At 56.0% G+C, this 26,539-nt stretch overlaps 1 protein-coding gene across 1 annotated transcript; it reads left to right on the top strand.

The window, feature by feature from the left end:
• Positions 1-12,350: 12,350 nt before the first annotated feature.
• On the top strand, positions 12,351-26,103 carry DNMT3L (DNA methyltransferase 3 like; the record flags this gene model as incomplete). The annotated part of the gene is given in 12 exon segments (XM_079921474.1): positions 12,351-12,459; positions 12,918-13,004; positions 13,332-13,376; positions 14,072-14,339; positions 15,129-15,300; positions 17,534-17,621; positions 18,722-18,810; positions 21,161-21,236; positions 21,676-21,689; positions 21,693-21,815; positions 23,430-23,515; positions 25,391-26,103. Coding segments are annotated over 12 exon segments (1,323 nt in total). The 3' UTR covers positions 25,557-26,103.
• Between the last annotated feature and the right edge of the window lie 436 nt (positions 26,104-26,539).

Here is a 26,539-nt window from a genome sequence, read left to right as displayed (position 1 = left end):
TAGAATCTTTGCTATGATACGTCTGGGTGTGTATTTCTTTGGTTCTATCCTATATGTTCAGCTTCCTGAATGTATAGGGGTTTATGACTTTTGCCAAACTTTGGGAACTTTTCAGTCATTGTTTCTTCAAGTAGTGTGTAGCCCCATCTTCTTTCTCCTCTTCTTCTGGGACTCTAAGGACAGAAATCTTTTGTGTAGCCCTACAGGTCCCTTGGGCTCTGTTCACTTTTTTCAGTCTGTTTTCTCAGTGTTGTTTGAATTGGGTAATTTCTATTGTCCTACCTTCCAGTCCATTTATCCTTTCATCTGATCGCTCCATGGTGGTTTAAAAATTTTAGTTATTTAGTTATGTTCATTTGGCCCTTCTTTATATCACGTATATGTATATATATTCATATATATATTTTTCTCTTTTGCTGAGACTTTCTTTTTTTTTTGGCCCTGTGGCATGTGGGATCTTAGTTCCCCGACCAGGGATCAAACCCGTGCCCCCTGCAGTGGAAGCACAGACTCTTAACTGCTGGACCATCAGGGAAGTCCCCCAGAGACTTTCTTAACTGAGAGTTGCTAACTTTCCGTTTGTTTCTAATGTGTTTTAATTGCTCACTGAAACACTTTAAATAAGGCTTCATTAGTCAGAGTTCCCTAAAGACACAGAACCAATAGGAGATTATATAAATAATATGTATTTGTTGTAAGGAATTGGCTCACATGGTTATGGAGGCTGAGAAGTTCCAAGATTTGCAGTCAGCGAGCTGGAGACCCCAGAGGAGACAAGGTTTCAGCTCAAATCCAAAGGCCAGAAAAGACGTCCCAGCTCAAGGCAGTCAGGCAGGGGGACTTCCCCTCGCCTGTGGGAGGGTCAGCCTTTTTATTCTATTCGGGCCTTCGACAGATCGGATGGCTCTTTTTGGCTGTGCCTGTTGGTGTTTCTGCGTTCCTGGCATCTCCAATAGCAGGTCTGGGGTATGAAAGGCAAAAATTACAAACAGAACAAAACAGGGGACTCATCACCAAGTTTTTCTGAGGGCCCTGGCTGGTCTGCCTCCTCTCTCTGCCCTTCAGAGTTTTCTTATTAGTTTTGTATATAATGTCCAGGGGTTTGAGTTAGACTTAGCAGGAGGAATAGAGAAAGCCACATCTATCATTTTCCCAGACTAACGCTGCTGCTTTCGGGCATGAGTTAAACGTACGCGTGTCCAGCCTGGGCACAGCTGCTCAGGTGGTTTTGCCATGACAGAAGGATCTAGGGTTCCTTCACTTCCTCCTTTGAGTAAAAGGTGTCAGCGAGAGGACAGCAGGCATGCTCCCTTCCCTGGATCCCAGCTATGCCAGGTGTGCCGCGTGTGGACAAGGGCCGAGGAGCCCCACCCAGCTCAGCCCATAGCCCGTGGCAGCGAGAGTAGGAAGGAGGCTGGTAAGTGATGTGTGGATGTGTGACTCCATGACCCACAGGAAGCATTTACTTGGCACCTACTGCATGCCCGCCAGTGTTCCAGGAGAACAAAACAGACCAAGCTCCCTGCCCAAGAAGCTCCTACTCTAGTGGGAGGGGTTGACAGTGCACAGAACAGGTAAGAGGCCCATACGTACTAGAGGCATAAGTGCAGGTGAGGAAACAGGGCAGTGGGGAGGAGGGGAGGTGGGTGTGAGGTGTGGCGTCAGCAGCGGGAGGGGAGGCAGCCTGAGAGGAGGACTCTGAACCAAGCCCTTGAAGATGTGCTCTCTGGGGAGCAGGTGTTCCAGGTGTGGGGGTGGGGGTGGGGCGGCAGCAGGTGCAAAGGCCCTGTGGAGACATCTGCCTGGCAAGGAGGCCAGTGTGTCCTGAGCAGCAGTGTGGGCAGGGGGGAGCAGCGGGGAGCAGGCAGGTGATAAGAGCTGCATCCTGGCAGTCTGACCCTTCTCAGAGTGAAACCAGACAGGGAGACTCAACAGGAATCCACCCCAGTGACCAGAGAGCTGATGGTGGCCTGGACCAGGTGGGAGGGTGGGGCACAGTCCCACCCTGGGTGTGTCTGAGGAGGGATTTGCTCAATGTAGAAAACATTATGGGGACCATAACCTTATGGCTTAATGTAGAAAAATCTAATGGTGACCAAGGAGGGAGAGGGGGAAGGGATAAACTGGGAGGTTGAGATTGACATATACACGCTACTATATATAAAACAGATAACTAATAAGGACCTGCTGCAGAGCACAGGGAACCCTGCTCAATACTCTGTAATGGCCTAGATGGGAAAAGAACCTAAGAAAGGGTGGATAGATGTATCTGTGTAACTGATTCACTTTGCTGTATGGCAGAAACTAACACCACACTGTAGATAACTAGACTCCAACAAAAAATTTAAAAAATAAAATAAAATATTAAGAGAGAGAGGAAAAGAAAAGGGTGGCTGTGGGTGTGAGAAGCAGGGAGGAGCCCTGGTAACGGGAGGGATGGGGTCGTCGTCAGCTGAGATGGGAAAGCCTTGGGAGGGTCAGGCTGGCAGGTGGACCACGTGACGTGGGACTGAGGGCTGGCCTGTGGACTGAGCCAGTCACAGGTCACCAATGAGCTTGCCGACCCCAGAGCCATTTGAGGAGTGGGGTGCAGCCCAGGAGAGGGGAGCAGGTGGGGGGCAGGGCTGCGAGGCGCACACCCCCTGCGAAGGGCAGCGGCGTAGGGGGAAGCCCAGCGCGTGTGCACCTGGGGAGGGACCCAGCCCAGGCGGGGATCACGTGGTGCAGGTGGGAGGGAGGCCTGCAGCCACCTATGGTCTCGCGTGGCCCCCGGAACGTGTGGCCGGGAGCGCGGCCAGTTCACGGCCCGCCCCTCTGTCGGGCTCGGGCTCCACAGTGCCTGGGAGCTGGGAATGCAGAGTCCCAGGTCTGCAGAGTCGGATGCTCTGGGGAGGGTCCAGCAACCTGTGTTTCCACAAGGCCTGTGGGGTGGGGTGGGGCATGGCTGGGAGTCTCTTGTTCTGCTCTTTGACCACTGGTTCTATAAAATCGACCTTTATTTTCGGTAGAAGTTCTAGAGCACTACAGCCATGACAAGATGAAGCTGCAAGCTCCTCCCCTTGCTGAGTCCCCGTTTTGCCTTTACTGAGCTTTGGTTTCCCTGCCGTGCAGTGCACAGATCTGAGTGCCCGTCTGCGTCTGGCACATGGGCCCACCCGTGTAACTCACACCCCTATCCCCATACAGAGCATTTCCATCTCTCCAGAAAGTTCCTGGGCACCACCTCCTGGAAGGGACCTCTGATCTACTTTGGGTCACCGTGGATTCCTTTTGCCTGTTCTGGAAATTTCTATAAAGGGAACAGTCTGGTATGAAACTTTACCCATTTGACTTCTTTCACTCTGAGTACGTCTGGGTTCTTCCATGTGGCTGTGAGCACTGGTTCTTCATTCCTTCCGCTGTCCGGACCTCCCAAGCTTGTTCATCCGCTCACCTGTTGAGGACATCTGGGCTGTTGTGGACAAAACTAATGTGAACCTTCTTGTCCAAGTCCTTGTTGGACCAAGGTTTTTATTTCTCTTGGGTAGGTAGATAGCTAGGGGTGGAATTCCTGGGCCATAGGGTAGATATGAATTTAGGGAGCGCAGAGTTTTCCAAAACAACTGTGCCGTTTTGCGTTCCCACCAGCACCACGTGAGGGTTCCGGTTGCTCCACATCTTCCCAGCTCCTGGTGGCGTCTGATTATGGCTGTCCTGCTGGGTATGTGGTGGTGTCTCACTGTGGCTTTGATTTGCACTGCCCTGATGACTAATGTTCTTGTGCTATCGGCCACTCATGTATCCCCCTGTGCAAAATGTCTGTTCAAGTCTTTTGCCTGTTTTAAAAAAGGCTTGTTTGTATCATTGATTTGTCAGAGTTCTTTACATATTCTAGACACAGATTTTTGTCAGATATCGTGAAAATGTTTTGAGTATTTTCTCTGAGTCTGGGAGTTGCCATTTCATCTTCTTAGGTTTTGGTATCTCCTGGCCACAGCCTGCAGCCCTGCCCAGCCCCTGCCAGGCCCGTCCTCTGCAGGATCAGAACATGTTAAGTGGACAAGAGGATGAGCCCTCGCCCAGCTGGGGAGCCAGCCTGGGAAGTGCCGATGGCCCGGCGCTGGGAAGAGCATGACCTTGGAGTGACAGGACGGGGACCCAGCCAACACTGTACAGGAGCAGAAAGCGTGGAGGGAGTTTCCGGGTCAGAGAGCCTCCGGCTGGCATAACCACAGCAGTGTCTTCAGCCTCCGCCTGTGGCCCTGAATCCCCCGTGCAGATGCTGGCCACCCACTGGCCCCACTGGGAGGCTGGCAGGCTGGGACCTGGGCCACGGTGGGCCGTGGAAATGCACACTGACACCAGTGTTCTCTGGGGACATCCCTTCCAGCAGGTCCCCCCCAGCTCCCGTCCCGCTGAGTGTGCAGGGAATGAAGCAGAAAGGTGACCTGCTCCGGGGTCAAAGGGGAGTCCCCTGCAGATTCCGTGTGAAGGTGAAGGAAGGGAAACCCCCAAAATGCCCCTCAGCGGAGACAGGTTAGCATCGAGGCCACGCCTCCAGACAATGGCCGAGCCCGGGGGAAGGCGGGGCGGCTGCGGGGCCCTGCGCGGTGTTTACTGTGTGCTGCAAATTGCAGTGCGGTGCATACAGGGTGACTGATTATTGTGAGGAAAACAAGAGAAGGAAAAATAAAACCTCTCAGTCTGGAAGGAGACAAAACGGGTGTGAGCCCTGGGGCAGGTGGGAGATGGTGAGACGGGGCTTCACTAGCTCATCTGTACACTTAAATATGGTTTGAATTTAATAACACACACAGATTAGTTTTTACACGAAAAGTAGGAAATAAAGTATAATGGAAACTATTCACAGCGCCCAGTAAAATATAAAGCTAGGAAGAGATCCGCTGCACCCACATTTTACGTTTTATGTATTTTTATTATTTATTTATTTTTTTGCTGGTATCTCTTTTTATTAAGGTATAATTAACATATACAATTTTTTAAAAAGAAGAAACAGAAAGATACACCATGCTTCTGGATTTCATTTCTTAATTGCATTTTAAAAGGCAGTTCTTCATATCTACGGAACAGAAACAGACCCACAGACATAGAGAACAGACTTGTGGTTGCCAACGGAGCTGGGGGGTGGGGGAAGGATGGAGTGGGAGTTTGGGGTCAGCAGATGCAAACGAGTGTCTATAGAATGGATAAACAGCAAGGTCCTACTGTAGAGCACAGGGAACTCTATTCGGTATTCTCCGATAAACCATAATGGAAAAGAATGTGAAAAAGAATATATATATGTATAACAAATCACTTTGCTGTATAGCAGAAATTAATGCAACATTGTAAATCAACTATACTTCAATACATTTTTTTTTTAAAAGCCAGTTCTTCCTTAATTATTCTCTAAAGCTAATGTAATTCCAATTGAATTACTAAAGGGGGTTTAGAAGTTGAGTCTCATGTTCTTTTGGAAGATGAATGAGCAAGAGACAGGACACCTTCGAAGAGGATCAAAGCTGCCCCAGATAAAGTATTAAAAAGCCACAGTGAGAGGCTTCCCTGGTGGCGCAGTGGTTGAGAGTCCGCCTGCCGATGCGGACAACGCGGGTTCGTGCCCCGGTCCGGGAGGATCCCACATGCCGCGGAGCGGCTGCGCCCGTGAGCCATGGCCGCTGAGTCTGCGCGTCCGGAGCCTGTGCTCCGCAGCGGGAGAGGCCACAACAGTGAGAGGCCCGCGTACCAAAAAAAAAAAAAAAAAAAAAAAGCTACAGTGAGGAGGGCAGGGGGACTGGTGCAGAGAGACACAGATTGCTGGTGTCAAATGCAAAGCTTAGCCCGATATCCAAACACAACTGTGGATTTTTAGGTAATAAATGCCTTGCATGGAATATGTTGGAGGGGGAGTAGATGGACCCGTTGACGAATCATCTTCAGACAAACTAATCAGTGCAAAAAGGTCCTGACTAGAAGAAAGATATGTTTACAAAATGAAATAAAGTGCTAAAATAAAGATGAATGCTGGTATCATTTTGTGGTGGAGAGGAAATTTTTAAGTATGATAGGAGAAGCAAAAACCATGACAGAAAAGACAAATGCAAGACACTTGTGTATAAAAATATTAAAAAATTAAAATCGATATAACAAGCTGAAGAAAATATTTGTGACACGTAGATGAGGATTAGGTAATATCTTTAATACAGAGAATTCTCAAATCAATAAGAAAAAGACAACCACTCAAGAGCTTAAAAAGAAAAGGAAACAGAGAAGAGAGACTTGATTTTTCCTAAGTTTTATTCCACAGTCCAACAACAACAGGGGCTGGAATCCAGCATCATTTCACCATCTACTTTGGGACTTTTTGAGTATCAGTCTATAAATACATATAGCCTGTGCACAGATAATAAAAATGGTGTTTTCCACTGAGTGTTTATAAATGTACTATAAGGGGACTCCCTTGGCGTAAGTGGGCTTGGAGGAAGGGCAGGTTAAATCCAGTAAGCTGGTGGGTCATCGCCATGTTCTCAGGGACATCCGTGCAATGACGTCACCATGAACGGGGGTCACAGACTGCAGCCCTGCACCCAGGCTCCCCCATGGCAGCTCTGGATGGGGTGCTGTTGGGAAGGGGAGGGGCAGGGACCTGGCGCCCTGAGGCCTCTCGTCTGGCAGTTGGGAAGATGTGCAGTCGCCGTCTTAGCCAGGAGAGGGGGATGTCTGGTCACTTTTGTGGGTGGCGGAGGCCCTGGCTTTTGTGCTCAGACAGACTGGGAAGGGGTCTTGTCTTTTCCGCTCCCCTCATCACTGAACAGAGTGGCCTGTCTGAGGCTGTGCCCTGTGAGGTCGCTGGCATCCACTGGGACCACCCGGACACCTGGCTGTGAGGCCAGGCCCTTCTGAGCTGTCAGTGGCGGCTTTCTCTCTCTCTGCATATGTAAAGCATCATTACCGGTCAAGACAGTGGCAGGCTGGGCGGAGGGTCAGACCAGAGCCTGAGGACCAGTGGGTCAAGACAGTGGCAGGCTGGGCGGAGGGTCAGACCAGAGCCTGAGGACCAGTGGGTCACCTTGTGGTCAGGCCAACACAAAGGCGAATTCCTCTTTTACTCCCACTGCACTTTGTCTCGGGGAGAAGAATGAATGTTCGCTCATCCACCCATCCATTCCCCCAAGAGCATCACAAAACACCACCACTCACCTCCCACCAGCGTGAGGTGGGTCACGTGACCTGCTTTGGTAACTGAAACGTGGGTGGGTCCCTGTGTTCCCTTCCCCTGCCCTGGCTGCACATTCCAGATAGAAGAGGGCACTGGCCATCAGTCTGCCCCACAGGGGCCGGAACCATGAGGGTCAGGACGAGGGGACAGGACACCAGCCTCTGCTGTTGCAGCCCTGGGCCCTGAGTCGTCAGTGCTGAGGCCTAACCAGCCCACCTGCTGATGTGCCCAGCCTTGGGTCGACAGCCGGCAGCTTCTCCCACCCTCCAGAAGCACAGTCATGGGCAGCCTTGGGAACAGGATGCCCTGGTCAGATCGGTCGGGGCCAGGCTGTATACCATCCTCTGCTTGGAGGTTCACAACTTCCATCACTGAGCCTTCCATCATAAAGGCTCTGATAAGTCCCGCAGGAAATGTACCCACTTAACATTCCACTTCCCCCAACCCTATTTCAACAGAGACTCTTCCCTTCATGGAACATTTACAGACACTGCACGTGGAGCTGTATGCCTGAAGCACCAGTGTGGGAACCAGCTCCAGACACGCAGGATGACTGAGCCCAGCCGGTCTCCCCAGGGGCCTGTCTCCCTGGGAGCTTACCATGCAGTGAAAGCATGAAGGCCTGGAGTCGCAAGCCCGCTTAGTGGGGGCGCTGGGCTTTGCACCCCCCACTTCATCCCACGCCCTGGCCCACAGCCCGGGAGATGGGGGGTCTCTGCAGCGCCTCCGCCTGAATGACCTACAAGCAGCCAGGAGCCGAGGCCTGACACCTGCAGGCAAAGGAAAAGATCTGAACCCCAGTCCCTGATGGCCCTCGTGCTCCTGTGGCTTCCCTCATGCAGCTTCTGGACAGTGGTCCCATCGTCCCCCCCACCAGTGTACGCTCTCACAGAGGCACGGCTCCGCCCGCTGCCAGCCCCCCTCTGCTTCATGGGCCCCCAAATCCTCTCCAGGTGCCTGCGAGACCCCCTGCTACTCTGGGGCTGTGCAGGAATGCAGAAGTACAGCATGAGGACCGAGCAGTGTAGGAGGGGAGTGGTCGGTGGTCGGTGCCCCGGCACCAGGACAGGCTCCTCCTAGGCCGTACACAGCCTCGGGGGAGGGGCCGAGCCCGACAGGAGTCAGGTGCCGCTCAGGATGCCTTTGGGCCCAAAAGCCTCTGAACCGAGCTGAGATCAAGCTGTGGGTCACCCTGTCAGGCCAGCACCCAGAGGGTGACCGCCAGGCCAGGCGGGACCCAACCACAGGCCCACCGAGGCTCACGCCGGGGTGTCAGCAGGTCCTCGCTGGGCCCGCGCCAGCCCTGCAGAAGTCCGGGCCAGGGAAGGCAGGGCTGTCAGGCAGACTGGGCTGGGCTGGGAGGGACTGGGGTTCACCCAGGAAGCTTCAGAGCTGCCCCTCGCAGAGCGTGGCCACTGCTGGGTGCGGGGCCATAGGGGGAGGTGGAGCTGGAGGGTGGTCCCCATGGAGATGGAGGCCTGCTTTGTGTCCCGCCCTTTGCTCCCACGCATGTGATTTTCGGGTTTCCTGGGGTGTCCATGAGTGAGGACAGGGGTACCCTTGGCCGGCAGAGGGTCCTGACATGTCAGGGTCTGATGCTGGTGGTGGCCTCAGAGACTGAGCTGGTCACCAAGAGGCCAGCTCCTCTGAGGCCTGTTTCCCAACCACTAGGGCCCCCCCACCCCCCCCCCCAGACAGTGCTGGTGTCTGCCCAGCTGCAGCAGGGCATACGGTGACCCGAGACCCTGACAGGAAGGCACCTGCCCGGGAGTGTCCTGGCTTCCCCCCACTCCCATACTTGTCCATGTACCCTAGGTGGAACCATCCAGGAGCCTCTGCTCCACGTCACCAGGCCGGGTGATCTTGCCCCCAGGACGCCTTCCCTGCTGTTCAGGTCCAAAAACGAGAAGACAGTCCCTTCCGTGGAGCTGGAATGGGCCCCTGGAATCCCCACATTCCCCTTCCGTTACAGGAACAACATGGACAGGGCAGAGTGGGGAGCAGGGGTGTGACATGGGAGTTGGGTGGTGTGGTCAGGTGACAGAGAGGCCTGCACCCCAGTCACTCCTGGTCCTTATAATAATTTTTAATCTGGTGTCCTAGTTAAAAAACAAAGCTAAACTAAGTAAAAGGAGGAGAAGGCAATCAAGACAATGTACTCAAACATGGGGAAAATGATTTCATTGTCGTCATCAGTATTGTCTTCCCTCCACTAAAAAAAGTTTTAATAAACTCTTGTAAATAAATATTCTAAAATATTTAGAAAGATATGCTCATGGATTGAAAGAATTAATATTGTTAAAATAACCATATTAGCCAAGGCAATCTACAGATTTGATGAAACCCCTATCAAAATTCCAATGGCAGGTTTCACAGGAATAGAAAAAACAATCCAAAAATTTATGTGGAACCACAAAGACCATGAATTGCCAAAGCAATCTTGAGAAAGAAGAACAAAGCTAGAGGTGTCACACACCCTGATTTCAAACTATGTTACAGAGCTACTGTAATGAAAACAGTATGGTACTGGCACAAAAACAGACACATAGATCAATGGAACAGAATAGAAAGCACAGAAGTAAACCCACGTATATATGGAAAATTAATTTATGACAAAGGAGCCAATATACAATGGGGAAAGAACAGTCTCTTCAATTAATGGTGTTGGGGAACACTGGACAGCTACATGCCAAAGAATGAAACTGGACCACTATCTTACACCACACACAAAAATTAACTCAAAATGGATTTAAGACTTGAACATAAGACCTGAAACCACAAACTCCTAGAAGAGAACATAGGTGGGAAACTCCTTGACATCGGTCTTGGCAATGGTGTTTTGGATTTGACACCAAAAGCGAAGGCAACAAAAGCAAAAATAAACAAATGAGACTATAACCACACTAACAAATCTTCTGCACTACAAAGGAAACCATCAACAAAATGAAAATGCAATGTACTGAACGGGAGAAAATATTTGAAAATCATATATCTAATAGGGGGTTAATATCCAAAATACATAAAGAATTCATATAGCTCAATAGCAAAACAACAAACAATTTGATATAAAATCTAGGCAAGGAATCTGGAGAGATGTTTTTCCAGAGAAGACATACAGATGGCCAACAGGCACATGGAAATGTGCTCAACATCGTTAATCATTAGGGAACTGCAAATCAGGACCACAGTGAGTTACCACCTCACACCTGTCAGAGGGGCTAGTATCAAAATGACAAGAAATAACAAGTGCTGGGGAGGGTGTGGAGAAAAGGGGACCCTCGTGCACAGTTGTGAGAATGTAAACTGGTGCAGCCACCACAGGAAACAGTATGGAGCTTCCTCAAAAAAGAAAAAATAGAACGACCATACGATCCAGCAATTCCATTTCTGGGTATTCATCCAAAAACAAGGAAACACTAATTTGAGAAGATATCTGCACCCCCACGTTCAGCATTATTTACAGTATTCAAGACATGGAAACACCCTAAGTGCCCATGAATGGATGAATGGATAAAGAAAATATGGTGTATGTATACAATGGAATATTACTCAGCCGTAAAAAAGAATGAAATTTTGCCATTTGTGACAACATGGATTGACCTTGAGGGCATTATGCTAAGTGAAACAAGTCAGACAGAGAAAGACAAATACCATATGATCTCACTTACATGTGGAATTAAAAAAAAAACACCTGGGACTTCCCTAGTGGTCCAGTGGTTACAACTCTGCGCTCCCAATGCAGGGGGCCCAGGTTCGATTCCTGGTCAGGGAACTAGATCCCGCTGCAACTAAAGATCCCACATGCCACAACTAAAGATCCCACATGCCACAACTAAAGATCCCACCTGCCACAACTAAAGATCCCACATGCCACAACTAAAGATCCCACATGCCACAACTAAGACCCGGTGCAGCCAAATAAATAAATATTTTTAAAAAATCATAGAAACAGAGAAGGTGGTTGCCAGAGGTGAGGACTGAGGGATGGGCGAATGGGTGAAGAGGGTCAAAAGATACAAATTTCCAGTTATAAATAAATTCCCATAGATAGGGATGTAATATACCGGCATGGTGACTATAGTCAATAATACTGTGTCGTTAAAAACAGAAACTATTTTAGAATAGTTTGTATCTACAGAACATTTGTGAAGCTAGGACAGAATTCCCCCAAACCCCACCCAGTCTCCCCTATTATTAACATCTTGCATTAGTGTGATACAATTGTTACAATTAATGAACCAATGCTGATACAACATTCACTACACTGATAAGCTGTAGTCTACTAGATGCCCTTGGTTTTCCCCTAATGTCCTTTTTCTGTCCCATTTAGTCATCATGTCTCCTTACGCTCTTCTTGGCTGTGACGGTTTTTCAGATTTTCTCTGCTTTTGATGAGCATGACAGTTTTGAAGAGTCCTGGGCAGGTATTTTGTTCGCTGTTCCTCCCCTGGAATTTTCTGGTATTTTTCTCAAGGGTGGAGGCAGGGTCATGCGTGGGGAGGGAGCCCACAGAGGTGACAGGCCATCCTCATCTCAGTGCCTCCAGGGCAGTACTGTCCACTCCACTCTTGACGTCGACCTTGACCACCTGGCAGAGCTGTGTTTGTCAGGTTTCTCACTGCAAAGTGACCCTCCCGCCTCGCGCTGAGCTTTTTCCAGGAAAGTCAGGATGCACAGCCCACACCCCAGCAGAGGTGGGGGAGTTATGCCCCCTCCAGGCCCCAGCTGAGCCCCTCCCCCGCACTGCCCCTTGGCCCCTCCCACCGCAGTAAACTCCCCCCAACCCTCACCCAGCACCTTCACCCCCACCCTTGATCTCCCTAAGCCCACTGACCTCCCTCTGCCCACACCTGCCCTCCTGCCCCTCCCTCAAGACCACAGCCCCGCCCCTAAGCCCCCCACCCCCCCACCCCACACTCAGCGCCCCATTACTGAGCCCCCCCACCCTCCCCCCCTCCCCAGACTCCCTAACCCCACCCAACAGGGGCGAGCCCCCCCACCCTTCCAGCCAACACCCAGTGGCACTGAGGGCTCCCCCGCCCCTCCCCACTCCCCCACCCCCGCACTTCACGTCACCTTCGCACCCCCTTCGCCCAGCGGGCCCAGCACCCCCGGTTCCTGCTGGTTTCTGGAAGGCCCCTTCCCAGGTTCCATGGCCCTCTCCTCCCCGGGAACCCTGAGCCTGGAAACCCTGGATGGCTCGGACCCTGACCCAGCCCCGCTGCTGGAAGGGGAGCCGTGTCCCCAGCCCTGTGAAATCAGTGAGGCCCTTTCGCCTTCTCCATAGACCCCTTGCCTTTGAGGGTCGGGTGGGAGAGACCACAGGCTGGGGTCTGGGGGACAGTGGGGCGGCAGGAGCATGGGGGTGGCTGAGGGGTGCACAGCTAGGGAGGACACAGAAGGAGGGAGGGGCCGTGGTGGACCCTGGGCCCTTCGAGGCCCCCTGCCCTCCCATTTGTGGGGAGAAGCGGCCCACCTGCTGCGCCCACCGAGCCCCCTCTCGAGGTTGGCGCTCCCCACTGGTCTTCCTGCCCCTTGACCCTGGGGGTCGAGAGGGGTGAGTGTCATGGTGGGAGGTGGGTAGGGGCCGGGCTGGGTGGTCTGCTCAGTCCCCGTGCTGGGGGTCTGGGGCTCCAAGACGGGGGCTGATGGGACACTTTCTCCCTGTCTGGTGTGCGTCCTGTCTCCTGGTTTGGTGTCCCCACGGCCACTGCTGCAGTCCTGGACCGGGAAGCAGAGCACAGCACGGACATCATCCCGCGCTCCAGCGAGCAGTCATCCCCACCTTCACCCAGGCTCCGCAGAGGTGAGGGCTCATGCAGGTACTGCCTCCATCACTTGGGGTGCTGACCCCAGGCCTGGGCAGAGTCTAGGGTTCCCGGCTTCTGGAATGCTCCCACGTCACTCAGGAGCAGAAGGGCCCCACTCAAAGCCTCCCCCACCCCACCCCACCCCACCAGCTCAGATGTTTAACATGTCGCCATGAAAGGCAGAGGGGACAGGGCGGGGGGGGGCTGATCCTCTGGTTCCTGTGACGTCAGCAGTCCTTCACCAAGGACTTGTGAGGCTCATCTCTTGAGGTGTCTAAATTAGGAGACAGGCAGAGGAAGGGGCTACTTATTTTCTTTTCCAGATCTTATTGCATATGAAGTCAAGGTTAACCAGCGAGACATAGAAGGTGAGCATCGCACACCTGCCCAGGTGAAGGGACGTCAGCCAGCTGAGGAAAGACTTGCAGCCTCACTCATTGTCCGTCCGTGGAAGAGGGCAGTGTATGCCGCTGGTGCCCAGCTCGTATCCCCTCCACCTGCCCCAAGGACCCTGACACTTCATTTGAAGCGTACACTTCAGTGTCTTTTAGCGTAATCACAGATATGTGTACCCATCACTACAGTCTAATTTTAGGGCATTTTCGTCATCCGCAAAAGAAACTGGTACCCATCAACAGTCCGTCCTCATTCCTCATCCCTCTGCCTCCCCTCTTTCAACCCTAGGCAACCACAAATCTACTTTCTTTCTCTTTGGGTTTGCCCATTCTGGATCCCCTGCATTTACATATGAATTTTAGGATCATCTTAGCAATTTCTAAAAAAAAGGAAAGAAAGAAAGGAAAAGGCCAGCTGGGATTTTGAGAAGGATCTGGTTTCTCAAAACCAGATTTGGGGAAGCTCTCCATATTAACACTGTTTAGTCTTCTGATCTATGAACATGGGATGCCCTCCCATCTGTTTGATCACTAATTTCTTTGAGGACTAGTTTGTGGTTTTCAGTGTACAGGTCTTGCCTTCTTTTTGTTATTGTTAAACTCGTTCCTGAGTCTGTTGCTGTGCCTGACGGCATTGTGACACGTTGCCCTGTGGGTTTTCGCCTCAGACATGTGTATCTGCTGCGGAAGTTTCCGGGTGCACACGCAGCACCCTCTGTTTGAGGGAGGGATGTGCACTCCGTGCAAGGTAAGCAGGGAGCCATGGGGCGGCTTTGTGGAGGCCTTGGAACAGAGGAGGCAGCCTGGCTTTGCCCTCGCCAAGGACAAGTTCCTGGAGTGCCTCTTCTTGTACGACGAGGACGAGTACCTGTCCTACTGCTCCATTTGCTGTGCGGGAGAGACGCTGCTCATCTGCGAGAGCCCCGACTGCACGCGGTGAGGCCAGGGGCCCGGGGGGTCCGGGCAAGGGCTGAAGGACCACTGCCCACAAGCCTGGGAAACTCCCATTCTTCTCAGCTCCGCATCCCAGAGTCCAAAGGGGTTCACCTCCCAAAAGTATGACTTTCTCCAAAGCTTTCCATTTCCAGCTCAAACGTTTCATTTGGTGAATAGCCGTGACCTAGGGGAAGGGTGTGTCGGAAGATCTGTGCTTGTGATTTTTCTTTCTGTTTTTATCGCCAAGACATAGCTGCTCCCTCCGTGGTTAAGTAGGGCAGCGACAGGAAACCCACGCAGCTGGTGTCAGGCGAGGCGTAGTCATTCCCTGCTACCTAACAGCCCGAGCGTTACCCGTGGTCCCCTCCCCTCAGTCGTTCCGGGCGTCCCGGTATTTACTGCTGCGTCGCCCCAAGTCTGCAGCCCCGCCCCGCCCCCGCAGTGGGCGCTCCTGCAGAGATCTTGCCTGGTTTCTCAGGATCTGGAGTTTGGAGGAGGGAGCCAGCTGGCTTAGGGGAGTCTGTGAAATCTGTCACTACCCACAGACCCCCTGCTGTCCTCTGCAGATGGCTGGGTTCCCGGCGCTCTGGGTTCCCAAGAGGGACCCGTCCCCCTTCCCCGGGCTGCAGCCCCTGCCAGCTCCATCTTCTCCCCTGAGCCCGCGTGTGGCTTCCACCCCTCACTACGGAGCAAGGAGCAGGCTCGCCTCTGCCTGCGGGACCACCGGGGTTTCACCTGGCGGCCAAGGCAGCGGCAGGCCTGTCGCTGTGGTTCTCTGTTTGACTCCAGGTGCTACTGTTTCGAGTGCATCGACAGCCTGGTGGGCCCTGGGACCTCGGGGAAAGTGCAGGCCATGAGCAACTGGGTCTGCTTCCTGTGCCTGCCCTTCCCCCGCAGCGGGCTGCTGCAGAGGAGGAAGAAGTGGCGGGGGTGGCTGAAGGCCTTCTGCGACCGGGAGGCGGTGAGGACACAGCGGGAGCGGGAGCGGGTGCTCGGACTTGGCTCCTTTCCTCTGGTGATGGGCTGCAAAACGCCCGTCCGCTCCCTCTTACACAACGATGTTAAGGGCTTTTAAGCAAATGCGCTTTTCTCATCCCCTCTTTGTCTGCTAGATGCTCTGTCTTCTACAAGTCACTTTATTTTTTTAAACTTTTTTCTTTTTTTTAAATTAATTAATTCATTTTTGGCTGCGTTGGGTCTTCGTTGCGGTGCGTGGGCTTCTCATTGCGGTGGCTTCTCTTGTTGCGGAGCACAGGCTCTAGGCGCACGGGCTTCAGTAGTTGTGGCACATGGGGTTCAGTAGTTGTGGCTCGCGGGCTCTAGAGCGCAGGCTCAGTAGTTGTGGCGCACGGGCTTAGTTGCTCCGCAGCACGTGGGATCTTCCCAGACCGGGGCTCGAACCCGTGCTCCCTGCATTGGCGGGCAGGTTCCTAACCACTGCGCCACGGGGGAAGCCCCTACAAATCACTTTCGCATGGCAGGTTTGTTTCTTCCAAGCCGGGGGATGGGCATTTGTGGACGTAGGAGAGCGGCCCAGCAGAGGTGTGCCTCTAGGTCTAGCAAGTGGGAGCAAACGCCCGGGCAGGCTCTCCTGGTCCAGCCCGGACAGCTGGCACAGACGTGGGTCCTCTCCAGGATCCAGGTCGGGATCCGGGAGCTAGGCAGGAGTTTGGGCTCATCATGGTGGGTTGAGCTCTGTCCCCCAAAGACACATCCACGTCCTAACCCCTGTTACCTGTGAACATGGCCTATTTTGGAAATGGGGTCTCTGCAGACGTAATTTAGTTAAGAATCTTAAGGTAAGGTCATCCTGGATGAGGGTGACATGAAATGCAATGATTGGTGTCATCTAACAGGAAGGAAGGGGACAGAGACGCACAGAGGGAGGGTGGCCACGTGATGGGGAGGGCTGGGTGCTCACCGTGGCGGCCTGGGGTCTCGGGCTCTCTCCCCTGTGGCGCATGGCCAGACTGGTTCTGGAGAGTCGCCACACACGGCATTGCTGGGCCACCACGGGGGCACATGGTAGCCCCACCACCCAGCGCTCCCTGAAACCAGATGGGAGCAGGTGCCTTTATGGTGCTTTTCGGAGCAAGGTGGCTGCACTCCTCGTAGAGCCTTCTCGCGGTCCGGTGAGCGGCAGAAACGCTCCCTCTCGGTGCAGAAAGGCCCCGTGCTGGCAGACTGCAGGACGAGTTTCTCACTGAAGGGAGAAGGGGTTGATGCCCACAGCTGGTATTACTGCCGCTAGAGCCGGAGCACAGCGGGAAGGAGGCACTGCTCCTGCGGCTGCCGCGGGGGACCAGGACGTGTGTCCGCAGGTGTCCCTCCGCCCCGCCCTTCTCACCTCCCCACGCCTCCTCCTCCGGGCAGCCTGCCCTCCCTTACGCTCGCCCGCCGCTTCACTCGCTGCCTGCGTTGGGTGCCCACCTGCTCCAGCCCTGGGCAGCCCCTTCCCCCTGGGGCTCAGGGTCTCCTGGGACCCCTCTCCCCCGCCCCCAGGCAGTGCCCCTGCCTAGGCCTGGAATCCCATCCACAGCTCGCGGGAGGCCAGGCACTCCCAAGTGCAACCTCCTGGGGGTCAGGTGGCGCTGGGGTGCTTGTGTCATGAATAGATCCGTCGGGTCTCTGCTGCCGGTGCCCTGCGGGGTGGGCGGGTGTTACCCTAGGCCTTCCTGGCTCCTTCATGGCAGGACTCAGGGGCTGGTTCAGGCCTGGCCTGGGAGATGCCTGACACTGGTAGCCTTCAGGGGTGCTGTGTGGCTTGAGGCCCACGTTCAGAGCCCACAGAGGGGACGGAGAGGGGTTGGGTGAATCCCATGGCCGTGGGTATTCAGAATCCCCCAGGTCTGAGACTCTTCCCAAGAAATACAAGGGAAGTGGTTTCTCTCGGGATAGAATTATCTTCCTTCACAGTCAGGAAAATGCCCTCGCACCTGCCTTTCCTTTGCTAGAGATGGCCCAGGCTGGGGGCTTGGTGTGGAGGACAGAAGCCCTCGTCCTGGGCGATGGGTGGGGTCTCACGGAGGCCTGGGGGTCAGTGCAGTCAGGGTGGGGCCAGCCGCCTCGGCCGGTGTGTCCTCATTCATCAGGGGAAAAGCCTCTGCAGAGCCAGAAAGAATTTTTCTTGTCCCTCATGGGCTGTACGACCAAGCAGTCATCAGAACATCCTTGTTTTTAAAAAAAATAAATAGGAGAGTTCCCTTGAGATGTACAAAACTGTGCCCGTGTGGAAGAGAGAGCCCATCCGGGTGCTGTCCCTTTTTGGGGACATCAAGAAAGGTGGGTGCAGTGATGTCTGAGGACTGACAATGGAAGATGGGTCTGCCTGGAGCGAGACCCACGGGGGACCGGGGGAGTGGGCGGTGGGCGGGGTCGAAATGTCCCCTATGATGCACTTGCTACATGTTTGAGGCTGGGGACCTGAGGGTCATTTTCAGGAGGGGAGGGTTGAGGAGCACCTGGGGCTCCTTCCTTCAGCAGGGACGCCTTGGAAAGAAAGTTCACGTAGCAAGACGGTGGGTGTGAAACGCCGTAGTGGGGGCCATGGGGCCCAGGCTCTCTGCCTAGACAGCCCTGCCCACGGCCACCAAACCTCAGACACCTCCACACACCTGGCCGCCGTATAGGGCCGCCCCACCCCTCGCAGGGCTCCCTGCACCCTCCCTCTCTACCCGAATCTCCCAGGTTGCGCAGACTGGTCATGTGCTGCATTCCAGCCTTCCTGGGTGTCCTGCCCCTCTGTACCCTGAGCAGACCCCACCTGCTGGTGCCTTTGGAAATCCTATGGGTTCTCCTGGGCCCGGCAGCTGTAAGAAGAATCCGTGAAAATACTCCTTGTCTCTGGCCAAATGGAATGGGGGGGGCGTCCACCCCACTTCTGGCGCTACGCCCCGTGTCTTGTGTAGTGCGGTCACAGCGGCCTCATGCACACCCGTGTCAGGGACCTGGGGGCTGAGACGCACAGAGTGGGCACGGCTTTCCCCTGAAGGAAGCCCGTGGCCGCCCAGCCTTCAAGTCCCTGCCCGGACGATGCATCCTTAGTTCAATTTGTTAAGATTCTTTCTGGGCTAGTTGTCCCATGCCCAGGCTGCAGACTCCCCCTGCAACCCAGCCGTGTCACATGGCCTGAGCAGGTGACATCAGCGTGGACGGCCACCACCCAGTGGATTCCTAACCCAGAGAGTGGCGCTGCAGCCAGGAGGGCCTGGCTGTGCAACAAATTGCTTGACTTTCTGTAATCAGTTCTCAGTGCAGTTTGCTGGCTCCCCCCTGTCATGCGGTGGAAAAGATAAAGTCTGCTTGCTAACGGCAGCCCTTTAGTTCCACATGGGGTCAAAAACCAGCGTCAGCCCTGTGTGTCCCCTTTGCTCCCCCCCCAGAGCTGATGAGTTTGGGCTTTTTGGAACATGGTTCCGAGCCGGGGAAACTGAAGCATTTGGATGATGTCACCAACGTAGTGAGGAGGGACGTAAGTACTGCTGTGCTCCTCCAGGCACCAAGGGGTGAGAGCAGACGGGGGGAGGGGGTGCGTCGGGGGAGGGGCACTGGACGGGGTGGGGGAGGTGCAGCCCGGATACTCTGTCCCCAGCAGGGCCCACCTGGGGGGGTGTCGGCCCCCCACGGCGGGAGAGCTGAGAAAGGCATGTCCGTAGCCCCCCGCTGCCCACCGCCCAGAGGAGAACCGTTGGCCAAAGTGGAACCCAAGGGGCCTATCCCACCACCTGTGACGGTGCCGCCTAGGGAGGGGGTCTCCCCCTCCTAAAATAAAGTGCTGAGTCTTGCACACAACCACCGCGGATTGTTTGAAAACACTCTCCGAGCGCTGTCATGAAACGTCTGGCTCCCTCGAAGGCTATTTCCTGCTGTCCTGGACAGCGGCCTTGGAGGAAGGGCCTAAAAATGACTCGGCAGCTGGGCCGCGAGCCGCCGCGGATGGGAAAGGGGTGGGACGCCACCTCTGTGGCCTCAGGGAAGGAAGATCTGGTCCATCACCCGCTCGCCCACACAGCCTCTCACAGGAGAATTAAAGCCCGTCATCCCCAGAGCCCGACAACCACGGGCACGGGGTCAGAGGGGCCGGAACACTGGCCACAGAAGGTGGCAACAAGGAAGCAGCCAATGTGGGGGGACCCAGTTCACCCCCCGGGTGCCGGCAGGGCCTCTCAGCTCTGCTCCCCGTCTGGCCGGGGGGCCGTGTCCCAAGGGCCAGCCCTCCTCCCTGGCTGAGACAGGAGACGCCCCCCTCCTCCATCCCCCTGGGGTCTGCCCTGCCCCGAAGCCCAGGACAGCTCTCTTCTTGCCCCTCCGGCCCCTTCGGACGTCCCACCAGGAAGCATTTCTGGAGCCTGTGCCCACCCACACACTCGTCCCAGGCCCCCCAGGGCGGGGTCCTCCCTGCCAGGGCAGGACGGTTAAGGCGGGACTGGAGAGTGACACGAGCCCTCCCCACGCAGCAGAGCTGCGGGAACAGATCCGACGTGGGGGGGCTCTCGCTGGCGCGGCCAAGGGTCTAGACACCCCCTCCCGCAATGAGCTTTCGCGTCTCAGGGGTGACAGTGGCTCACGTGTGCCGTCATCACCCGGTTCCCCGACGACCAGCCCTGGCTTCACTCCTTTTTCACGAGGCCTGTAACATGGGCTTTCCCACCGTGCAGCCCACCCTAGAGGTGGGGGCGTCCGGCTTCCACGTCTGCACAGCCACACCTGGCCGCGGGTTTCGGGGGATTTCACGTGCACACTGGCGGGTCCTCGGGGACAGCGGGGTGTTCCCTCTAAGACCTTGCTTCCTTCCCAACCTTTCCTGGGGTCATTTCAGCAGCCACCTTCGTGTAGAGTGTTGGGATGCGGGTCCCGGGCCCCCAGCCCACGCTCACCTCCTCTAGCCCCCTTGCCCCTTCCCTGTCCAGACCCCCTGCTGTACTTGCGCTGGTCAGCAGGCTTCACTGGAGCTGAAGCCACCAGGAGCGCGCCTGGGTCAGGGTCAGAGCTGACTGTGACAAGGCGCGTGAGGCCGGGGGCACGTGAGGCCGGGGGCACGAGAGGCCGGGGGCACGTGAGGCCGGGGGCACGTGAGGCCGGGGGCGCGTGAGGCCGGGGGCACGAGAGGTCGGGGGCACGAGAGGCCGGGGGCACGTGAAGCCGGGGGCGCGTGAGGCCGGGGGCGCGTGAGGCCGGAGGCTAACGTCGGGTGTCGGCTTCTGTTAAGTGACTTGGGGAGGGTCCAGGGAAGCCACGTCTGCTCTGGACGGGCTGCTGTCAGAAAGCCAGGGATCCAGTATTTGGGTCTTTCAATTGTTTTTCAAGAAGAGTGACACGGGCTAGAGTCTCTAACTGGGTCCCTCCGTCACCTGGGCCCCTGATGGGGGAAGGGAATCCTCCGCGTCTCAGCTCAGGGGGGATTGTAGGGGCCTGGACGGGGCTGGGGGGCGGGGGAGGTGCAGCAGGGGCGCTCGCGCTCGCCAGGGAAGGCTACCTGCTGCCCAGTGACCCATCAGGGCTTCCACCTGTATTTCCCAGCAACACACAGAATCCGCATGAATCCTTGGGGGCCCCGTGTCACTCTCCCTGGAGGGTCTGTGCCCGGCACAGAGGAATCACCGCACTCGGGTTCCCAGGGCTCTGCTGAGGGCCGGCCTCCCTGAGACGATAGAGAAAGCAGGGCTCCTTGCACCCCCGGAACCAAGGGGCGGGTCTGACCCGGTGGGTTTCACCGCCCCCCGACCCCTTCCATGAGGGTCAGCCTGAACCACACGGTCAGAGAGGAAAGGTGCCCGGCCCCGGGGGAGCTCTCTGCCCTCCTGAGCCGCGCTCTCCTGCAGGTGGAAGCATGGGGCCCCTTCGACCTCGCCTACGGCTCTACGCCCCCGCAGGGCCACGCCTGCAGCCAGCCCCCAGGTAAGAGGCCTGGCCATCTGCTCAGACTCCAGAGCCTCTTGTCCGCCACGCCCTCCTACGCACCCCAGCCCTCCTCAGGGAGGGCAGGAATTGCAAACCGTCTGCATTCTTAAACAGTCAGCTTTACTGGGGTATCAGAGACATAGGTCAATTGTCCGTATTCAGTGAGTACAGCGTGGTGGGTTTTGAAGTGAGTGCCCTGTGAGCCATCACCGCAGCCAGGACAGCGAGTGGGTCCGTCACCCCAGGGCGGCCTGGCGCCCTTCCCACCCTGTCCGCAGGGCTGTGTGTCCCTGTGGGGTGTCGCCCAGCCTCCCGCACCTGTGCCCTGGAGGCTGCAGCTGCCGGAGCAGGCGGCCCCGCCCCACCAGAGCCCCGCCCTTGCGTCCCGGGTCCCTCCAGGCAGAGCCCAGACCCACCCGATTGCTCCCCACCCCAGCGGGGTACCTGTTCTAGTTCCACCGAATCCTGCGGTACGCGAGGCCGCGGCCAGGCAGCCCCCAGCCCTTCTTCTGGATGTTCGTGGACAACCTGGTGCTGACCCAGGACGACCGCGTCGTGGCCACTCGCTTTCTGGAGGTGGGTGCGGGCCGCGGCCTCCCCGAGGGACACCTGGGGCTCCTGGGGGGCACCGCTTAGGTCCCGGTCCCGAGGCCTGGGTTTTCAGAGTTCACAGGGCCCACGAGGGCCGTCTCACCACCGAGGTCCCAACAGCGCCTTTGCACCGCCCTGGATTTAGGATCCCGCCACCTCGGGTCACGTCCTTCTCCTCCCCGCCACCCCACCTGGGCGCACGCACACTCACACGTGCACACGCATCGCACTCGCACACCGCAATGCTCAGTGCACCGGTCAGTGTCACACACACACTCACACCCATCCTGGGGCACCGACAGCCTTGCTGTTTCTGTCCTCAGGCCCAAGTCCTGACCATTAGAGCCGTCACTTTTGGACTCAGTGACCGGTTTGTCCAGGGCTGACCTGGCCCGGCCCTCCCAGCAGACCCACACACAGGGCAGCCCCAGGCCAGGCCCGGGGTCCCTGCAGTGAAAGTCTCCTGGCTTCCCCACCCCTGCTGTCCCCACTGCACTTGTCTCCGGGTCCTTGGCCACCTCCAGGACGTCTTCACAAACCTACACGTCTGCCCGCCCCGCTGCCCTGCGTCGGGCTTTTTTCACTTAACCGTGACCTTGGAAATCGTTCTGTTGGAAAAGTACCTTTCTCACTCTTTGTTTTGACGTACGTGTTTTGTTTTCTGCAGTTTTATTTTGTATGGATGTGAAAAATGCCTTTAACCCGTTCCCGGGAACAGAGAGTTGGGCTGTTTCCAATCTCTTGCTGACTCTTGGTTGTTTTGTGAGCACATTGGGTAGATCGGAATTGGTCCCAGATCAGAAGTAGGCAAAAAAGAGACCTTCCCACGTGTCCTGTCACTGCCCCCATCTTGCTGTGGAACCACATGCCTGCCGATGGCAGGCAGTAGCTAGACGTGTCCAATGCAGGACCGTCTCTTTCTGCCCTGCGCCCGATGGTACATCCACGTGTGAGCTCTCCTCCCGGCCAGGTGTCTGGACACGGGAGGAGACTGATGTGTCCAGGGATGGTCAGACTTGGGAACGGTCCACGTGGGCCTTTCTGCACACCCCACCACTCCAAGTCCGGAGAGGTAAAGTTCAGGCCACCTGGTTGGGTGTCGGGGACCGGATGACCTCCCTCCTGCCACGACTCCCCCCCAGCCCCTCCTTCCCTGACCTTCCGGTGCTTTCTACGGAGACTGCGGCCCCAGGATCCGGCCACGCCCTTGGCTCCTGTGGGCATCGTGAAGCATCGGCCCTTGAGGAAACACTGCTGTCTGCCCGCAGAGCCTCTTATCTGCCTGACATGACATATCTCGTGGCTCAAAGAGCAAGGACTTCTTTGACCTTCACGGGAATCCACCTCTGCCATGCAGCAGGCGGGGAGTCCCTGGGCCAGGTGACCTGTGGGAGTGAAAATAACCTACCAGTTAAAAGGTCTAAAATAATATCTCGGCTTTTTTCCTTATAAGGTGATTTATAAGGAAAAAGATGTGACGTGTAAGCAATGTCGACTGGGAGACATAATCGGTCTGGGAGGCCCGGGACACTGTTCTGGGCTCAGGTGTCGTGCCCACTGTGGGTCTCCCAGTTCATAGTTGGCGTTTTTATCCCTCAGACTGAGCCGGTGACCATCCAGGACGTCCGTGGCTGTACCATCCGGAACGCCGTGCACGTGTGGAGCAACGTCCCCGCCGTGAAGAGGTATTTCCTGTGCATTTGTGTCCCTGGAAACTCGGAGGGACACAGGCTGCTTCGGGTTCACCAGGGAAACAAGTCTGAGAGTGCAAGAGAGCAGAAGGTTTTCTACACAGAGCCGTGCCCGGGGCAGCCTCTGTGCCCAGGTCAGGGGCCGCCCCACAAGTTCTGGACAAGCTCAAGGTCAGCGGTGCCCCCTTTCCACTTCGGGGACCTTCTCCCCGCTTCTGCACTGGTGCCTCTGAGCGTCTCACCTCCGGACGAACCCCCGGATGGGAGCCACGCGGCACATGTGTCCTGGTCCTGGTCCCCACTCCCCAGGCTCCAGGCACGTGCCTCACCCTGCACAGCCCCACGCTCACAAGCACACACCTGCTGTCTCACAGGCTCGCACTCGTCACACACAGAGCACACACTCACACAAGCTCACATCCTCACGGGCGCCCCACTGTGTGCGTTTGGGCCACACTGAGCTTCTTTCAGCCCCTCAAACAGTCCTGCCTTGGGCTTTCACACACACACCTACACGCACACACACACGTGCACACACACAAGTGCACACACACGCATTCATGCACACACAGACGGGCACACACACGCACACACGGCCTTCGGTGCTCCTGGAACATTCTCAGGACTGGCGATTCTCACGCACGTCCCCTCGCCAGCCCTGCAAACCCACAGCCCTGGTCCGGCCACCCCGCCACTCCAGGCAGCCTTTCTGCTGCCAGGACCCTGCCCTCCTCCACTGTCCCCGCCACACACGGCCCCCCGAGCCCTGAGGAGAAGGCCGTCTCCTCCCCCAAGCCCCGTGCATCTGGCCTTCGTCCTTGTGTTGGACCAACGTTGCCTGCACCTTCCAGGACAGTAAGTCATGGGTGCTCCCCCGGCAGTGCCTGGAAACTTCTTTTCACCACCTCCCAGTGCCAGGTTTCGCCCCGCTCACGCTGTGGCGCCCACCAGGCCCCCAGCCAGGACTGTGGCGGGGACGTGGGGAGCCAGGTGGAGCAGGTTCCGAAACATTATCTCTTCGGAAGACCTGAGGGTCACCCCACCTCCTCCACGGCGTCTCCCCACTTCTCTCCCCTGGAGGTGGTGACGGGGCCTGGGCCCCAGGAACGCAGGAGGTGCTTCCCTTCAGGTTCTCACTGTCTCAGTCGTGAGGGAGACCCCCTCCCTGGAAGTAGGGACCGTTTTGCTGGGATGATCGGCAGCTGCCTTCAGACAGCACCGGCCTCCCTTGGACAGTGGAGCTGCCCCAAGGAGGTGGGCAGGGAGAGCACCAAGAGGGGCACGGTGTGTTTCTGGCACCTTGTCCGTGGCCTTCACCCCCGACAAAAACTGAGCCGAGAAATGTCCCCCGAGTCCAGCGAGGTGCCAGGCGCCACGTCCGCGAGACTTGAGTCCCCAGGGTTGCATCACGTGACGAGTGGGGTCCCTGCTGCATGGCCCTCCGGCACAGGCAGCCCGGGGCGCACAGGCGGCCGTGCTCAGCTCGGGTGCAGCAGAACCCTTGGAAGGGCCAGGGAACACCGCTTGGCCAGCCTTGCCCACGAGTCCCGCCCTCCCTTCTTTGTGGGTCTGCTCCGCGGTGGCCTCTCCACCCTGAAAGTGAGACCTGCTGAGCTGGGCCAGTGGGCTGCCCTTGGGGACCCTCTGTGCACCCATCTCGGGTGACAGGCCCCTCACCAGGAGGGGTGTGGGAGCCATCGTCCCCTACTGCCCACGACATGCTTGTCATCCCACCACGTGGTGAAAACCTCACAGAAGGCAGGTGGGGTCTTTCTCTCAGAGACCTCGGGTAACCTAGCGAGACGGGCACCCCCCAGCTTTCTCCCAGGAGCCCTTGGGTGGGTACCAAGCCCCCGCCCTCCTTCACAGCAGGCATTCAGCTCTGGATCCCCAGGAGGAATTATCCCTGCTGGCTCGGGACAGGCAGAGAGCAAAGCCCCCCACCCAGGGCCCAGCCACGCTGGTGAAGAACTGTTTTCTCCCCCTGAGAGAATATTTCAAGTATTTTTCAACAGAACTCACTTCCTCTTTATAAATGAGTCATTATACCGTGAAAAAAAAAAAAAAGAGAGAGACTTTTCCTAGAACAAAGACAACTTTCCTTACATTGTTTCTTTTTTCCTTTTCAAATTATTATTTTATTTGCTTAACTTTGGATTTCCCGAGATTGCCACAGGCCCATCATCCCTTTGGGTCTGGAGAGACCGGGTCCCGCTCCCACCATGACCTTTGGTGGGAGGGGGCGAAGCCTCGGGTCTAACGGTGGACGAGACCCTGACATGACCGTGCACGTTGGGCTGCTGGAAATGTTGCTTTGTGCCAGTTGGGAAGTTAAAATATATTTATTATGATCGTTGTGGGTCATTCTTTGGTGTTTTTGTGTATCAGCACCGCCTTTATTTTATCCTGTAGGACACAGGAAAGTATGTAGAAAGACGAGCAGGACACAGGGTTATAGCCGCGCGCTGCACCTATGCTATTTGTACCCGTAGCCGATGCCGTCACGGCTGCCATGCACCTTGATGGTTAAAATCACCCACCCTGATTAGAGCCACAGGAAACATCCCAAACTTTGCAAAGTGTAGATACCCACTCGGTCAGCCAAGTAGGACAGGCTGAACAGAGGGCATGGAGGCCAAGGCCAGGTCCACTCGTGAAGCAACCTTTGGTCCTCCTTAACCCAGACGGCCTTGCTTGCAGAAGGCGGGATCCCAGTTTGCCCCGGGCTCTGGTGAGGACAGGACCATTGGAGCATTGACAGAGCCGGCTTCAAATCACATGTGATGAATCCCAAAGGGGCCTTTCCAGGTTAACCAGAAAACTCCCCAAAGGGACCCAGACTCAGACAGGCACATAGATTCTGCTTGTCCTGGGCGTTACACTGTGACCTGGGGAAGCTTGGGACCACTGCTAGTGCCGACAGTGGTTTGTGGAAGAAAGGTGGGGCTACAATTGGACTTTCTGAAGGGTGTTTTTTTTTTTTTTTTTTTTTTTGCGGTACGCGGGCCTCTCACTGCT

The sequence above is a fragment of the Stenella coeruleoalba genome (genome assembly GCF_951394435.1).
Source record: "Stenella coeruleoalba genome assembly, chromosome: 5".
NCBI lineage: Eukaryota > Metazoa > Chordata > Mammalia > Artiodactyla > Delphinidae > Stenella > Stenella coeruleoalba.
The sequence above is the reverse complement of the archived record's forward strand: the minus strand, read 5'-3'. Positions and strand labels throughout refer to the sequence as shown.